Below are 18666 nucleotides of genomic sequence, written 5' to 3'. Positions count from 1 at the left end.
CTTTAATTATAAAGGTACGTCTATTTCATAAATATGCAACATAGTCATAATGAAAATTAAAACAAAAAATAACCTTTGATCAAATATCTTATACTATTACAAACTATTCAAGTTGCACATGATGAGAAGATGCTTCAATACGTCACCTGTGCAAATATATATGTATATATAACTATTTTCGATTAAAAAAAGATAAAAAATTATGTTAACATATTTTGAAATTTCAACCTCTTTTCTTAAAAGTAAATTGAACTTTTTGTTCTTTCATAGAACTAATTCATCTATAATTGAAGTAGTGCTAAATTTTCTAGCAACTTACCTTTCTATGTACATAGTTATGCAATCATTTAACAGATTATATTCCATCTTGTTTCGGAACTTTGTCTTGGTTATCGTCATAATTGAAAATGTCCATTCTATAGTTGCAATTGATACAGAAAGAGTGCAAACAAATTTAATCAAATGGGTTAAGTTGTGTATTTGTATATGGAGAAATAAAATAATTATTTTTGTTTTACCCCATTAATAATTATGAATTGAGTTTTTTATTATAATATATCAAATTAGATCAATTTACTATGGATCATCAAATTATATGTTTACTTTTTTTAAAGTTAAACACTTAGCACAATAAAAAATAAATAATAATTTTATTTTAATATATATTTACATACTATAAATTAAAATTTTCAAAACTTAGGCCCCCTTGGCTTGTTAATTGTCTGTTTCTTGTCCCTTGCAAGTTGCAAGTGTCTTCTATATTTTTCTAATTAGCCACAGTAAGTAGAACTATGAGCACTTTTGGAAGTTCAGTGGGAATTTTTTTGACGCTCAAATATGTTTTTATTGACCAAAGGGGACTAAGTGCTCAAAAATTAACTCTAAGCAAAGTAACTTTGAGACCAAACTTTAGGGGGTTCGCTGCCATTTACCCTTGAATTTATTAAGAATCCCTATCAAGAATCCTTCTTGTGTTTACAGAGTATTAGCGAATCACGATTTGTAGTTTTTGGTTTGCAAATCGAGTAACTTTGCTATATGAAACACTATTTTAAACAGTAATGCCGTTTGAAGCAATTCGTCCATTCTCATGTTCCAGCTTTCTTTCTGTGCATTATCTATGCACTAGGCGGTTCACCTCATGCGGTGCTTGAGGATCGAGGCCCTGGGCATAATTATCAAGACATCAAGTAAAGTTTGATTACTATTTTCTAAAGCTAGAGAGTTCATTACAGGTTTGACTCATCAACCAACTCGATTAATACTGCTCTGATCACAAGCCCTGCAAAGACCTGATAGGGTTTGATTAAACATCTGTTGAAAGCAAAGTACCAGCACTTTCTGCTGCTAGAGAAAACTGAACTGATTCAAGGATGCTGTTGGGAATACCACTTTTGAACAATTCCGCTGCTGATTCTTTTTGTTTTATAGTATTAGTCTTTGATGCAGGATACTATTCAAGGCAACGCGCAACACCGATTTCATTCAGCATTTCACTCTTCAAGAGAAGTAGCATTGTCATAGCTGGATCACAGGCCTCACAAGTTCCATTTCAGTTTAATTAAGGGCAAAATGGTCATTTTATTTACACCACAACCCTACTCGACCGGAAACTTGGCCTTTTAAATATTTAGGGGGTGCCATTATTTAATGGTTGTAGTAAAATGATCATAGTAAAATTGTCTTTTTTGACTATTCGATGTATTTGTGCTAAAGACGATAGTCTTATTTACCTATTTATAGAGCTTTTTTTTTTCAACTTTTCATATTGATTTTGTGATTCGAATCAACTGTTTCATGCATTGATGCTCATTGACATTTCTGACAAGGCAAAAAAGCACCGGTGGTTCTACGAAATGATATACCTAACGTTTTCTCAAGCAAAGTCCCGGTGCTTCTGTCGAATGATACACATGTATTTTATACACGGACTAATTCCATTTTACATCCTTGAATTTTATTTTTTCTTTGGATCTTAAATTTTAATTTTTAAACATTTTGAATCCTAACTTCTCAAATCTGCCCCACTTAAGTCCAGCTGACACATAATTGATAGGCATATAATGTATCTATTTTGCATGCTTGATAGGAATTGTTAAATGATAGAAACACCAAAACCTAAATATCTAACACATTTTTATATCAAGTACACATATTATAGGCATACGTACTTTAAGTGGTCTAGTCCCACTGTTATTGTGTTTTCTTGGTACTCTAATGATAAAAATTACATTCCTTTCCTCAAATTTAAACTAGATAGGATGCCAACCTATCAAATACCAATCATTAAACTGTGGTTCTAACAGGAATGGCCCTAAGGGGCACTGCCTTGTGTAATGTTAGTGCGGACTCTTCGCTCATGTCAAGTTGCTCTGGTTTGATTTCTTCTTCAAGCTTCCAATCAAATTTATGAAGCAAGGAAGCCACCATGACGTGCACCACCCTATGAGCCAGTGGCAGTCCAGGACAAATTCTCCTTCCCGTGCCAAAGGGAAGGAGCTCAAAATGATTGCCTTTCACATCAATGTCTCTGTCCATGAATCGTTCAGGTAGGAACAAATTTGGATTTGGCCACAAGCATGGATCCCTGCCCATAGCCCACAAGTTAACCATAACTTCAGCATTTTGTGGCACCATGTAGCCGTGGATTTCTGTATCACTCTCAGCTTTGCGACCCAGTAGGGGGGCAGCGGGGTGAAGCCGAAAGGTCTCTTTAACTAATGATTGCAAGTAAGGGAGATTTGAGATGTCTGATTCTTGAACGAGCTCACTTTTTCCAACAATTTCCATGATCTCATCTCTAGCTTTTGATTTTATTTCAGGGCTTCGTAGTAACTCTGCCATCACCCATTCCACGGTGCTTGAACTTGTTTCTGACCCTGCAATGACTAAATCCTGAAATAGAGAAGTGATTTGATCAGCCAATCATTTTTTGTTTCAGTTGATATTCTGATTCACAGCTAATGAGTATTTACACACGAGTTATTATTTCAGGCCTCTTGAGTCTTGACATACATGACAATATCAAATCATTTAACTATTGATTAATCACTGAAGATTGATTCAGACTTAAGCACGTTGATTGAGTTCAATTGAAGATTATCGGTTTCCAAAATAACGGCCAGAACAAATTGGAATTGCTTCTAAATTCTTAGCAATGCTAAGCAATAGCTATTTGCATCATATTATGGTCATCAGGTCAGAAAAACTACCTTGATTTTGCATAATTCACGAGTTATAAGTACCCAGTTAAAGTTTGTGTTGCTAATTCAGGAGCATTTACTCACCAGAAGGAAATGTTTCAAGCTACGGTAGCTTAATACAGCTTCATTTTGCTGATTAAGATCAAGGAGGGTTTCCAAGAAGTCATTTTTCCTTGTATAAGCGAGAGATGCGTCTCTTTCTTGTACTCTTCGGCGTATGATACCATCAATAATATCAAGTAGCTTTCCCATATAAAACTTGGCTCGACCCTTTAGACGCTGGGGATCTACCGCTTTGAGGATGGGAAAGAAGTCCGCAAGATTGGGACTGCTAAGAGTTTTCTGCATACACCATACAATTTCTTTAATTTCTTCGGACGAGATAGAATCTGATTGTCCAAAATCAACCGAGAAGAAGGTGTTCCACATCAAGCTAAGAGATGTTGAGAAGACAGCTTCACCAATATTTATAGCTTGCCCGTTGATACAACATTCTTGTACATAGTTGCACAGATGCTGCACCTTTTCTTGGCGGAGCCCTTGACCAGCTTTGAGTCTTTCTGATGAAAATATATGTTCTTTGCATACTTTGCGAAGAATGCGCCAGGGCCTTTGTGGTGGTGACCAGACAATAGACAGTTTATGGTGGTCAAATACTGTGGCGGCATCAACAGGTAATCTGCCAGAGAACTCAAGATCATGCTCATGAAGAAATTTCTTGGCAATTTTCGGTGATGAAACAACTATCATTGTTTTGCTTCCCAGCTTAAGTGACAATAGAGGTCCATAAGTTTGAGAGACTTTCGCAAGTGATGCGTGGAAAGGTTCACTGGTTCGGAACATACCGATGGTTTGAAATTGGGAAGGTCCTGGAGGGAGTTTCTTGGCCCTGTGCTTGCTGAAATTCGTTATGACAACGTGAATACAATAGCCAATAAGAGAAAACAGTACTACTAGCAGCCAAAAAGGGATGGTTGGAGGATTCATAGTTTCACTGCCTATGCCACTTTTTCTAAGGTTATATGCGTGCTCAGTGCACCTATTGATTTCTTAGAATGTGCTGGAGGAGGATGCATTTATATAGGCGTCGCCACAGGGAAATTGCGATATGAAGAATTGGCAAAGTGCGGTACAATGTTTCATAGCGATGTTTGCTGGCTGAATCACGCAAATTCTGCCCTGAATCCCGTGTGATTTTACTGCTAATATACAGTCACCAGAATTAATTGCATAGGCAAGAGAGGGATTTCTCCTGTTTCAGAACATTCGGCGCTTGAAAGGAAACTCTAGCTATTGCTTCACTTTTGTGAGCTACAGAAAGAAGAGAATAGAGGCTGCTAACTGTACTTTGCTAATGCACTAGAGGATTTTCTAAAGCTAACTCCAAAGAATATTATGTCAAAGAATTTCATATTAATGAAACAAAACGAACAGGTTTGCCACCTGCCCAACTACGTCTGTTTTTTTTTTTTTTCAGTAAGGAAATGATAGGATTTAAGAAACGAGGAAGGGATAGTGGGATTTATATTCAGAATCTCTTATTCCTGACAACTTATACATTTTATGCTATGAAATGAACTCAATCCAAATTATCCACCACTATTTGCAAGAAAATCTTACGACTATGATTTGATGAATGAGTGCTATTTTTCACCTTAGAATCATATTTGAAGTAGATATCAAAAAACAAAAATTTTTTTTTTTTTTTAGCTAGCAAAGGAGGAATATGAAATTTAGGAAGCGGAAAAGAGGAAGGAGGATTTGAATCCAAAACCTATAAATTTGGAGTTTCAACCTTGATCATTAGACTTAGGCCTTCTCAGCGTGGTAGAGATCATTCATCATTAAAAGTTTGCATTTTTTTTCCCAAGCCTACTACTTAATTTTAGGAGAACTTTAATGTGCTAGCTTTGGGGCCACGATAAGCTAGCCCTAATTTAGAGGTAGTTAGGCTGCCAACCGACTTTGAATTTTAATTAGAAATTGTAACCTCCTAAGTGATTGAATCTTAAATGCTAGCAGCAGGCTGTACGTACTACAATTTGTGGCGCAGGTACGATTTTTTAAGTATAGAATCATCGAAAATCGATTGAGAGTACTACAGAAATTGAAACAAAAGCTAGTTCGAGGTGCAATTGATGCTTGAAGAACATAATTTTGAGACAAAGGATTTTTGCCCAGGTAAAAATGTTTAGCGTAAATGTTTAGAGTATTATTTGAAATATTATTTGGAATAATTACTGTAACACTTTTTTGTGATTTGATGTATGTGAGATAAAAAGGTGGTTGAAAATATAAAAATGTGAATTGAAAAATGTGTTTATAATGCAAGCGAAATATTGCCCCCTTTGTAATTAGGTGTCAGTAGCAAATAGTCCCATGAGTTCATGAAACCTATAAATTCTCCCTGATGACACTAGTCTGATGTATTTGGGTAGCAAAAAGATAATTATGCTCTCATTGTTAGAATATTAATTGTCAAATGATCATTTGTGCGTTTCTCTTTGTTCTTGTTGTTTTTCTTATTATTGTTTAAATTTTGTATTCCTCCTCCTTAATTTCTACTATGAAATATAAATTTTGATAGTAATGTGCTAAGAATTTCATATTAAAAAAAATTAATTATCATAAAAAAATTATAAAATACATATTTATTCTAAGTAATTTCTATTTTAACTCTCCCCCAGCGAGTGGAAAAAAGTTGTACCTCCAATTGTAACAGGAAGGCCATTTGCCTTTGATGGTAGGACAGGTTGGAGAAGAAGCAGTTTAAGTTCAACGTACAAATTGTTTAAAAGTCAGCTTAAGTCCCGTGTCTTTCAAAAGTAAGTGAGTTATCTCAAAATCTCATAACAACAAAATCTCTTTTAAAGGATGGATCTTAACAAATTCTTGTTATACATTAATTATTACTAGAAATAAAAATTAAATATTTAGTATAAATATTTTATTTATATTTTCTCTCTTTCTTCATTTTCTTTTCTTCTTTATGCTTATTAACAATTTATTTGACACTTCAACTATAGTTATTCTTCTTTAGAATATTTAACTATTTTAAATTATTATAAGAAACTAAAAAGTGTAAATTTATTAATATTATTTTATGTAGTTTCTAATTTTTTTAATGAATAGTGCATCATAAACATCTTATTAACAATTAATGCATACTAGGGCATTATTAACATTTTATCAGCAATTAATGCACGACAAAAAATTGTTAAACAACAATAGAAACAACTTAAATTATTTTTACAAAATGCATGATTTCTTATTTTCTATAATAATTTACGATATTTAAATGCTTTACATAACTAAATAATGATAGATATATTTATGTATCAAAAAATTTATTTAAAAAAATAGTATATGTTAAACCACGAAAAAAATTTCTTTAGTACATTATTCTCAAAATTTGTACATCACAGTTGATACAGAGGAGTAAAAAGAGAACTATACGTAATAGAAAAAAAAGATAAAAATGAAAGAGAAGGGAAAAGAGATTTAACAAGAGTAAATAGTGAATTTGGTCACTATACTATTTAAAATGGTACATTTTGGTTACCGAACTTTTTTTTTTTTGGCAAAAAGATCACTCAATTCCTTAAAACAAATCTTTTGGATCATATGTCCAATTTAGTTGGTAAACCAACTAGAAAGAAGCAAACTTGACTTCCTATTGAAGGTTTTCAGTGGCAAAAATGTCTTAAATTGTAGGTCATTTCCAATTGATTTAGCGGAGAGTAACCCAAATGGTCCATTTAAAGGAGTTGTGTGACTTTTTTAGTGAAAAAAATTCGGTAACCAGACCATGCCATTTTAGATAGTTCAATGGACATTCTTGCCATTTACTCATCTAACAATGGCTAATAATAAAGGCATCATTGTCTTTTTGCTAGACACATACATTTGATTAGTACTTAGTAGGGGGCAATTTGTAAGTTTTTTTTTTAATACATGGGCTAATTTACTGCTTGATGCTAATTACAATGGGCTATACATGACTAAGCCTTAAAAGTTACCATAATGGTGGGATTAATAAGAACTGCATTTATATTTAGTGAGATTTGAACCCAAAAACTCTAATTTTTGAACCAATCTCGTAGGGAAAAATAATTATTTTGGTCTCTTATTTTGCAAGTTTTGACCAATTTGGTTCTTTATGTATAACTATCTGCCAATACTTTACAAAATGACAGCAATGTAATAGAAAATTGAAAAAACGTTAAGGGATTTGGTAGTGTGCACGTCATGTGCACCATTGAAAGTGACCATTATGGTCCCTTACCAAATTAAACCGCCTACTAATTTGGTCGATTACACGTCACCATCTAACAAATTAAACCATTATTTCCTTAAAGCAAAACCAATAAAAGAATTTCAATGAAAAATTAGGCAACCCTAATGGTGGTGTTGCTTTGCACAGTACATGTACCATTGAAACAAAATTGAGCATGTTATAAAGAAAATTATACAAACCCCATTCGCAATTCCATCAATTTCTATCCCAAGGATTTTTTTTTTTTTTTTGTGTATTCTGCTCCTTTTTTTTTTAACTCATTAGTGTTCACCAATTTTCTATTAAAGGTCCTACATTGACTTTATTTTGTAAATATAAGGGTTTAAATTGGTACATAGTGAAACATAAAAAACTAAATTGGATACGACCACAAAGATAAAGGGAACAATTTTTTTTTTAAATTTTGATACGATTTTCTAATTTTCCGTTACAAATCCTATATTGGATTTGTTTCATATAGATAACGGACTAAATTGGTAAATAATAATACATAAATGATCAAATTTGCCTAGATCCTAGAGATAAGAAACTAAACCTTACTTAACCGGATACTTGTGAAAGTCAGTGTTTTGTCAGGTTATTGGAAGAGTTATACGGAGGAGGGGCAGGAAGTTCACGGCTATGATTTGACCCAAAAAATTTATACAACTCAGATCACTTCGTGTACCTCGATTTTCACAACGTGTGTGGGAGCCACAAAAATTTGTTCAAAAGTTACATGTTGTGCAAACAAAGTTACACAATGTGCAAAGAAAGTTACGCGGTGTGTAAAATGCACAAAATCACTAGGACCTGCAACCGTTCCTGCCTGCGGTCTGTGTTATACATACAAGCAAGTTCCGTATATGCATCGATAACAAACTCGAACCAAAAAAAAAAAAAAATCAACTAACAAACGCTGTTTCAGACAAGGCCATTTTGATGGGACTATAAGGCTATACAGCAGCTAGTCTAGCCAACTAAATCAATTCCTTGTCCTTAGTCTTAGCGTTCCATATGCCCTAACTAGCAGCCTATAAGACTGGGCAAAAAACTGGCTAGAATCCTCTCGATTAAATTTCTCTCTATTTATTTATATATGAAATAGTATAATTTTGTAAAATCATTTGGTTATGTTATTATTTTAATGAATAGAGCAACATAATAAAAAAAATGACATTTATTTGAGAGTATTGTGACATTCAATTTACATTTTAATAGTAAAAAATTGGTCAAAATTAGAGAAAAAATTGGAATGATTAATCAAATGATAAAAAAATTGGTGTATAGTTAACATAAGCAATGAACTATTTTATGAACAATATTGATTTCCAAAACATAAGTTTCCACTTAACTATATATAAAGAAGCCTAGCCCAGCAAGAATTTACCTTTATGGCTATGAGTAATCAGAGTAGTTAAGTTCCATAGAGTGGTATTTATTGCATGATTAATATTTTGGTGCCATCTCAAACCCTATGTCTTCATGTGCCCCATGGACTAAAAGTTGCCATTAATATTTCTTACCTCTCTTTGTTTATCAAGTGGATTAGTCAAGATTTCCCCTCAAACCAAGAGTTGCCATCAACAATTCTCACCTCTCTTGTTTACCAAGGCCATTAGTCAAAATTTCCCCTCAAACCAATTTAGTTCAATTTTTTTTTTTGTTTATTTTCACCTCATCCATAGACACAGTCATATATAGAATTTTTCTAATGGATGTGCATACAAACTTGATAATACTTATTGTATCTAAATTACATCTAATTTATTATATAAATATATATACCCATACATATTGTCCCTACATGTAGATATTTTTCCAAATTAACTCACTTTCACAAATAATTAAAACGTGAGGTCTGTCTCAATCGGGAGCTAGTTAACCAAAAGTGTGTGTAACTTTTAAGTTATAAGCTACTTTTCTTTCGCAAAATTGACACTAAAAGCGTGCCAACTGATACAAAACCAACCACTATGATGGCACTAATAGGATAGGCCTTTAGGGACACTGCCTGAAACTCCAAAACTAATGGTGTAAATTAAAGTCCAATAAATCATAATTGCTGCAAGGACAAATGGAAAGGAGTACATAACAACAACAACAACAACAACAACAACAACAACAACAAGAAGTTGCAAGCCTATTTAGTGACGTACTTTAAAAGGAGAAAAGATAGCAAAGACTTGCTAATTGAGATTCTTTTTTTTTTCAAATATATATTAATATCCATAATATATATATACACACACACACCTTTCTGTATTTCAGTAACTCAAAAAGTTCATTATTATAAAAAAAAAAGTAGTGAGAAATGATATGATCTTATACGAAAATTCTGTAACAAACATACAAGGATATATCTATGTGAGTATTTTGTTCTTTCAATTTGAAAGTTATAAGTTTTTACTTAAACGTAAACTTTTTTCTTTTTTTTTTAAGTATCATTTTATCGATATTAGCAGAAACTCTAACCTTGCTAGCTAGTCCTATTATCAATTATAAAACTTTCAAATTTGTTCTATACATGTTGGCTGGAAACGCAATTCAAAATTGATAAACATAAGCTTTCTTAAAAAAGAAATAATATTTTTTTTCCAACAAATGGAAATAGTACTTTTACATATTAACACTTGATAGTACAAGAGTTGGTTACAAAAAGGGACAACTGCCCACATATCTTTTCTTGCTATATCCATTAGCCATACTGGGAACTCATCGTCCCATTTTATATCATGAACCGGTTTGATTGCATGTTGAGCTAGTGCTACACATATTCCCTACTCTATACACAAAAGAGAAGTTACACTGTTCAAAACCTTCCTTCATCTTCTCAATATCCTCTAGGACTGTTGCAATGCTAATGTCTTGACTTGCATTGATTTGGTTGACCACCAATTTGTAGTCTGATTGGACTTCTATCTTAGTCCATCCTACATCCTTGGCCATCATAAGTGCAGCTCTTATTGCTAGAGCTTCTTCCTCAATAGCTGTTCTAGTCTTGCATTCCGTTATACCCCGGGTGAATTCTTAGTTTGTGATGGAAAAAAAAAAGAATTTTACAACGAGGGCGGTTTTTGGAGTTGTTTCTACAAATGGGGGTCTTCGCATTTTGAAAATGCGAGCTTGCATTCCGGGAATGCGAGCTCAGTGAGCTCACATTTTCATAATGCGAGCTCATCGAGCTCGCACTATCCAGCGCCAAGACCCCATTTCGAAAAAAAAAAGACAAAAGTGAGTGGGAGAAGCAGAACAAAGAAAGAGCTGGTTGAATAGCTGTCGAACAGCCAAACAAAGAATTCGGAATTGTTGAATAGCAAAACAAAGAAAGCAGAGCTGGTTTCTGCACATCGAAGCATCCAAAGACCGGAGCAGACCGGAGCATCCAAAGACTGGTTTCGCGTTTGCCGCTTCCCAAAATTTGCCAGCATTGCCGTCCCATTGCTACTGTCAAACAGCATAAAGGTTAGGCTTTTGCACTTGCAATGCCTCACGTATAGCATTTTAAGTTTAATGAATACTTGAATACTTTCATCCAAGAGCAGGTTCAGATTTGTTGTGAAATTTGGGTGTAAATGTGATGTGGGTTGTGCTTATTTTTGTAATTTTTGTGGTGGATTTGAGGAAATACGTTATATTTTTCGAATTCGGGCAATTCTTCTGTTTCCAATTTGTTGCAGTTTATTTGCAGTTTCTGCAATTAGTGCAGAAAAAGCATGATCCGAGCTCGGATACGACTAAAGGCAGAAGGATCCGACCTCGGATCCTTATGATACGAGGTCGGATCCATAGTTGTTAACTCAGATCCGAGGGCTCGTCTGATCATCTGTTGAGAAGGATCCGAACCCTGTTGGATCTGAGGGATGCCATAAATAATCCGAGCTCGGATCCTCGCATTTCATAATAATAAATGCGAGGTGTGGTTTTATTTTTTGTTAAAATTTTTTGTGGATTTCGTCGTGCGAAAATTCGAGCTCCGTGAGTTCGCATTTGCTGAATGCGAAGACCCTTTGGATGTAATCCCATGCTCAAAATGCCCCATTTGTAGAATTCTTTTAAAATTCATCAGATTTTTTTTTTAAAATCTATTTATCGACCCTATTACTTTTGGTCGAAACACTATGTACATTGGATATTGTATGTTTTGCAATTGGAGCTTTGAGACTTTATTGGCATTATGTAGTTTATAGATTGGAGCTTTTGAATTTCATGGATATTTGGATTGTTTGATAGGGAGTTTGAGGCCATTTATAGGGGAGACTATGTCAAAATTTTTGTAGATCTTTCTTTGTGAGGGTAACTCACTATTAGGTTATTTATTTTATATTACAACTACCGTTTCTTATGCATAAGGCTTAATTCGGATTTGATACAAGCCATTAGCTAATTTATGTTATATTACAACTATTGGATGTTTGCCGACAAGTTGAAATAGTATAGTTTGTTAAATTTTGTTTTTGTAGAAAAGGGCGTTAGAATATGAAATACGGATTTATTTTAAGGCTAATTGATGGATTGAAAGTCAATGACCAACCTTGAAAGTCAATTGACGGATTTATTTTTTGTAGTTGGCAAAATCTATAATGCTACAAAAGTGGCAAAATCTGCTACAGGGAAAAACAACATTAATTTTGTAAGATTCATAGCTAGAATATCACATCATTGTGAATGTGGATCTTGTTATGCGGTGTGAATGTGGAGCCCAAATATATATAACTTCTAAATACATTTCTTACGCTTGTACTTTGAAAATTATATGGTCTCTTGACAATATGTAGTGTGGCAAATGTGATTACTACTTCATCGGGTTCCCTTTTCGGATTGGTTGGCAGGGAGTTGACGTCTATTTTTTGGGGAGACTCTGTCCAAATTTTCTAAAAATTGCGTTCGGAGTTTTAGGCTATTGCTATCGTTATTTATAGCATATTTCATACCTGTTTTCAATTTTTTCATAAACATCTGGATCGAAATTAGTCTATATAATAGTTTCAATTTCGACCTACAGTCCATTCTCTTTCATTTGTTTGGACCCTTGGACTACTAATTCTAATATATTGTCCCCAAAATAGGGATTCATTTTACAAACATGTCTGTAGAAAGACCTCTGCGGGTAAACCTATACTGGGGAGGACAAATACATTACGAGGGTGACTTTGTTTGTTATTTGCCTCGTACTTCCAATCGGACATTCACTTTGAGGTATAGAATTGGATACGGGGAGTTGGTTGACAGGATTTACCACTATATTGGGGTCGATAAAGGGATGTTCAAGCTGAAATTGTTTCTTCGTCAACCGTTGGAGAGTTCCAAATATACTGTTTCCGCAGTGGTGGATGATGAAACTCTTGATGTAATGTACGATCTTTGGATCGAAAGAGTTTCATACATGGCGGAGATTTATATCGAGAAGGAAGAAATCGTCCAAATGCCTGTAGTTAATAGCGTATTCACTGGACCAATAGGTAATGTTGGTCCAATGATGTCGCTTGTACATGCATTCATGGATCCAACAAAGTTTAACTTCGGTTCTAGTTCAGTCGTTCCAGAGACTTCATCGGCATGTCACTATATGCATGATGATCGATCTATGGATTCATTAGAACCAAGGCTCACATCAGGGTCCATGGGTGCCCAGGAATATTTTCATGGCCTGGATTCGATTCCAAGTTTTGGAGATCCAGGTCCATCATGCCATATTTCTCCAAATGGGATCGAGTCTAACCCTGGGCAAGGTTGTCGCAGTTCAGCTGAAGATGATGTATATGCTAGTATACATGATAGGCTCCTTGGCTCTCTTGAAGATGATCTGGAAGAAGATGACCCGGAAGTTGATGCGGAAGAGGTTGAAGAGTCGGAGTCGCAAGATGTGTCTGGTAGTGACTCGGATGATGAGCATGAAGGTGGGGGTTTAAGAGTAAACCTCGATATGTTCCACTTGGACAGACGCAATAGCACAGCTGGCAGCTCTGCATATGTGCCAAGAGGAATCGCATTTTTCTCCGATCTTGGGAACATAGATGATGATGATATAGAAGAGGAGGATGGATTGGAGCGTATTGTAATATTCAGTGAGGAGAATAATAATATACGTCTTCATATGAGATTTGAGAGTAAGCAGCAGCTCAGCCGAGCAGTTAGGATGTGGTCCATCAATCACAATAGGGAGTTCAGAGTTATTGAGAGTAAGAGTAACACGTGGTTTGTTAAATGCAAGTCATCAATTGAAAGAACTCCTTCCACTTCAACCGCGCCCATCGTATCCACCATGCGACTGGTGTGTTAGAGCCGTAAAGAAAAAGACTCATGGAATGTGGCAAATTACAAAGTGGGTCAATGACCATAACTGCTTGGGCGACATGATTAGAAATAATAATACAAGCCTGACGGCTTCCTTTATTTCAAGGCACATCCTCCGTAGCATTGAAGATGACCCTGGATTAAAGGTCAAGAACATACTAAGTTCCGTTAAAGAAAACTTGAAGGTTGATGTGTCTTACAAAAAAGCCTGGTATGCCAAACGTAAAGCAATTGGGTTGTGTTTGGATCTTGGGAAGCGAATTTTGCCGAACTATCACAGTATCTCGATGCCCTGGTGCAATCCAATCCAGGCACCGTGGTGGAGTGGTCGCATCATTCGGATAGTTCGGATCGAGTTAAGACCTTTAAGTATGTATTTTGGGCATTTGGACCGGCTATTGAAGCATTCCACATATGCAGGCCGGTTATATGCGTTGATGGCACTCATTTGCGTGGCGAATACAAGGGCAAACTCCTTGTTGCAGTCACGCAAGATGCGAACAACCAGATTCTGCCAATTGCTTATGCCATAGTTGATGAGGAGACGATTTCCAGTTGGTCGTGGTTTATGGAACAATTAAGATATAATGTGGCACTTGATCGACATCCTATCTGTGTCATTTCCGATCGCCACACTGGTGTCATCTATACCATGACACACTTTGACTATTGGGAGGAATCTTTAGCCTACCATAGATTTTGTCTGCGACATGTTAGGAGCAATTTGATGACACACTTCAAAGGTTTACACCTTCGCAAGTTGTGTTGGGCAATGGGAAGGGCAAGACAATTACGCAAGTGGCGGATGTTCAGAAGAGAACTACGGAGCATGTTCCTAGATGCTTGGAATTATCTGTCAGCCATTAGTTCAGAAAAGTGGTGCCTAACACACGACGATGGCCGTCGTTGGGGTATTCTAACTACCAACATATCCGAAAGCTATAATAATGTCTTGCACGGGGCACGGCATTTGCCAATTTGTGCATGCATTGACATAACATTTCATCGGACAGTTGCGTTATTTAAGACGAGAAGGGAAGATGCTTCACATTGTCGCAATCCTTTTCCCCCAAAGATATGGTGGCGTTTTAAAAATGCTGAGCGGAAGGCAGGCGCCCACAGAGTCATTGAGTTCGATGGCCCATCGGGCGTATATAAGGTTATCACAGGGCGGCGTGTCGATGGTAAAGGAGGCAATACGCAAACCATCAGGTTTTTTGATAAGACATGCTCTTGTGGAAAGTGGCAGATATACAGGTTTCCTTGTTCACATGCTTTGGCGATGTGCAGGAATAGAGGTGACAATCCGGAATTGCTTGTGGACCAGCAGTTTACCAAAAAAAGGTGGACGGTCCAGTATTCAGGCATGTTTAACCCATTGCCGCATCAAGATACTTGGCTCCATCCTGGGTGGGAGCTGCAGGCAGACAAGAGCAAATTTATTACACATCGGGCAGGGCGGGTTCGAGCTAGCAGAATTCGGAATGAGATGGATGAAAGGGATCCAGACGAACCAAGAAGATGTCGAAATTGTCATCAGACGGGTCACAATAGGAGAAATTGTCTGAATTATAGGCCTTGATTTGATCGACTCCCTAGAAATTTGAGTTTCATGCCAGTTCAATTTTTTTGAACGTGGGGTTCGAGCTAGTTCATTTGTGTTCGATTCTGAATTTATTTTAAATAACTACATTAGTGACTTTCATTGATCATTTGTCAAATGCATCCCTCGTTATGTACTTTGATAAGTATTGAATTTCCAGTTTACACCTGCAGCCCCAAAGTATTTTTGAGGAGCTATTGGCAGGGAGTTATAGCCGCTTTATAGGGGAGACTCTGCCAAATTTTTTGTCAAACCAAGTTTTAAAATATGACTACAAATACATTGCTGCAGTATATAAATACATAGAGTGATAACAAATGTTTCTAAAAAAAAAATAACTGATAGAAATGGAGTTCTCACTCGATGTATCTTAGTTCTATGGTCAAAATTTGCTAAAAAAAAAAGCCGTGCCCGCGATTTATAGGTCAAAATTGGATACTGCCCACTTTTAGGGTTTTACTTATGCATAACTCATGGTCTTTAATTGATGTAGATATTTGCTTGGGATTATGGCCGACACTCCTATCCCTGCAGGCCTACATCCAGGACCATACGTGCACGACATTATATCCGAGGGAACTGCACACCGGGCGCATTCCATTTTTCACGGACATATTGAGGGCAATCAGTTAGATATCAGACGGTGTGACAGAGGATTTTGGGAGCATACGCCTATTCCTGATCGGATTTTTCGTTATATTGCCTTGGCTAGATTTGAGGGAGTGCTTGAGAGTGGATATCAGATGATTGATCATTCTTTGATCACAAGTTTAGTCGAGAGATGGCGGCCCGAGACGCATACATTCCATTTACCGGTTGGAGAGGCTACCGTGACATTACAGGATGTAGAGGTGTTGTGGGGGTTGCACATCGATGGTCCACCGGTTATAGGGGTAGACACATACCGCAGCATTCAGGAGTGGGGAGCCATTTGTGAGGAGCTCCTTGGATTTTCTCCTGCAGTTGGATACTTTGATGGACAGAGGCTAAAGTTGGGATGTTTAGCAAGAGTTTTGGATACAGAGTTGCCACCCGATGCTTCAGATGCGGAATGTAGGCAGCGTGCGCGCATCTACCTCTTACTGATATTAGGTGGACATTTATTGTCCGATAAGTCCGGCAACAAAGTCCCTTTGTTGTATCTTCCATTACTGCGGGACTTGGAAACTGTTGGGCAATATAGTTGGGGTAGTGCGTGTTTGGCAACTCTCTATCGGTCATTTTGTGATGTCACGCATCCTGCCAAATCGGCTATTGCCGGTCTATTAGTTTTGCTACAGGTACATTGCACTCAATAGGGACATTTATCTTCGATTTTTTGCATTTTATCATTTTGCAATTTTAACATTAATTCTAATTTTCTAACAGCTCTGGATTTGGGAATATATACCAACCATGCGTCCGGACCGAATCGCACCGTTGGAGCATTACCCTGGTCCATATTGAGCTAGGTGCGTCGTTTCGCCCTTATTTCGGGTGTTTCCGTGACATTTGATATCGAACCAACTTTAATTTGTTCTAAACAGGTTCCTACTTTTTATATTTTTAGGTGGAATAATGACTTGGACGTACACAGAGTTGTTAGGCATGTTGTGCCCGCATTCCGAGATCAGTTGACAGGCCTGCGGGTTGAAGAGGTATTGACTAGCGTATGATGTGCATGTAATGGCCAAAAGTGGCTTTTTTGTGTAAAAATGAAAAAATGAGCAAAGAACCTCACCCTTCGATTTGCAATGTAGATGTGTTTGATGTGTTTTAAGAGATTGGGTATTGTATTTTTGGTATATTACATGTGCGTGGGAGGTTAGATTTCATAAATCGGTTTTCACCCGCGTTTTTTGGAATTTTTTGGAAAATATTCGAAAAAGTTTGGTAAATTGCAGTTTCTGCAATTAGTGCAGACAACTACAGATCCGAGCTCGGATCCTAAGTGCCCAGACGGATCCGACCGCGGATCCATTGATCCGAGCTCGGATCCAAAAATTCTTCTAAGATATCCGAGGGATCGTTTGTGCTTCCGCAGGCCTACATCCGAACCCTGCCGGATCGGCACTCATTCAGTTTCGATCCGAGCTCGGATCGGTTCCCTTTGTTAGAATTGAACATTCGGAAGTTTTATTATTTCTTAATACAAAAAATGAAACAACTTTCATTTTATATTTTTTTCAGTTCATATGGCAGCCATATTCGGAGGACGTTCTCGCTTCTCTTCCTGCGTATTGTACTGCAGGTCAGGACATTTGGAGGTCCGTAACGTATTTTATTTGGTGGGATGTAGTTGAGCCGCACCTCCCTCATCGGGTTATGCGGCAGTTTGGGTTTCATCAGTCCCTGCCTGATATGAGGTTGACGGATAATCAGGCAGCTCTACATTCTCTAGATCGTCGTGGTAGGGCGAATCAAGACTGGAGCACCACGCATAGACAATATATTGATATTTGGACTGATCGACGTGTGCATGTACAAGATGGCACAGTAATTGAAGATACTACATATCCATCGGATGAGTATGTTCAGTGGTATCGGGAGCGCACGGTGATTTATATTTCAAATCCGAGTCGATTTCCCGCTTTCCCTGAGGGCTTTCAGGGTGATAGCGCTAGGGCACAATACCTTGTATAGTTTATTTCCAACCCACTTTTAATAATCATAAATAGTTTGCTGACCTTTTAAACTATTTTTTACCACTGTATGTCCTTCTAATTCTTATATTTGTTTTTCCAGAGCGATGCCATGTCTCGCATGTATTTCATGGCACATGACTCTCTTGTAGTTAGTGATGAATAACACAGTGGATATTTTCAAGAGTTGAGGGACTTTGCATCCATATCTTTGCATCATGTAGGAGAGTCCCGCCGACTTGCATTTCGTCCTCCACACGTACCACATGAGATTCCACTATACCCTGATCCATGTCGTATTCAGCGAGCTCCTAGAAATACCCACGGAAGTCAGCATGGCGGTGGGCGACGTCGTAGACTCCGATCACCAGAACCCGCCATACAAACTGGATTCCATGGAGGTTCGATGGCAACTGAAGACCAAGCTGGGGCATCTACTTTTGTCACACCTCAGATCGAAGTCATGCATGAGGGAGGTGTATCGATTGGCCATTATCACAGGTCCCCTGTGACGTACACAGAGTTTACGCCCGATAGGGACTCACATCGCGATGTTTCTGAGCAATGTGAAGGAGGTGAAGGCACAAGCACTGAAATTCAAGATGCTACACTGTTGACACATATTACTCAAGTCCATACAGTAGTGCCAAACCAACCACGTCGAAG

At 37.0% G+C, this 18666-nt stretch overlaps 2 protein-coding genes across 2 annotated transcripts; one reads left to right on the top strand and one right to left on the bottom strand.

Moving 5' to 3' along the window:
- Window positions 1-2286: 2286 nt before the first annotated feature.
- Window positions 2287-4190, bottom strand: LOC113729716 (cytochrome P450 76T24-like). Its single transcript, XM_027253968.2, has 2 exons — window positions 3288-4190; window positions 2287-2895 (listed from the first exon to the last, which is right to left on the bottom strand). Exons 1-2 carry the CDS (start codon window positions 4188-4190, stop codon window positions 2287-2289), a joined length of 1512 nt encoding a protein of 503 aa, XP_027109769.2.
- Window positions 4191-13835: 9645 nt separating this feature from the next.
- Window positions 13836-15358, top strand: LOC140036213 (uncharacterized). The gene is made up of 2 exons (XM_072077532.1): window positions 13836-13987; window positions 14197-15358. The coding sequence occupies exons 1-2, from the start codon at window positions 13836-13838 to the stop codon at window positions 15356-15358; spliced, it is 1314 nt and encodes a 437-aa protein (XP_071933633.1).
- The last annotated feature ends 3308 nt before the right edge of the window (window positions 15359-18666 follow it).

This window comes from Coffea arabica, chromosome 2e, assembly GCF_036785885.1.
Source record: "Coffea arabica cultivar ET-39 chromosome 2e, Coffea Arabica ET-39 HiFi, whole genome shotgun sequence".
Classification (NCBI taxonomy): domain Eukaryota; kingdom Viridiplantae; phylum Streptophyta; class Magnoliopsida; order Gentianales; family Rubiaceae; genus Coffea; species Coffea arabica.
This window is presented reverse-complemented; position numbering and strand designations above follow the sequence as displayed.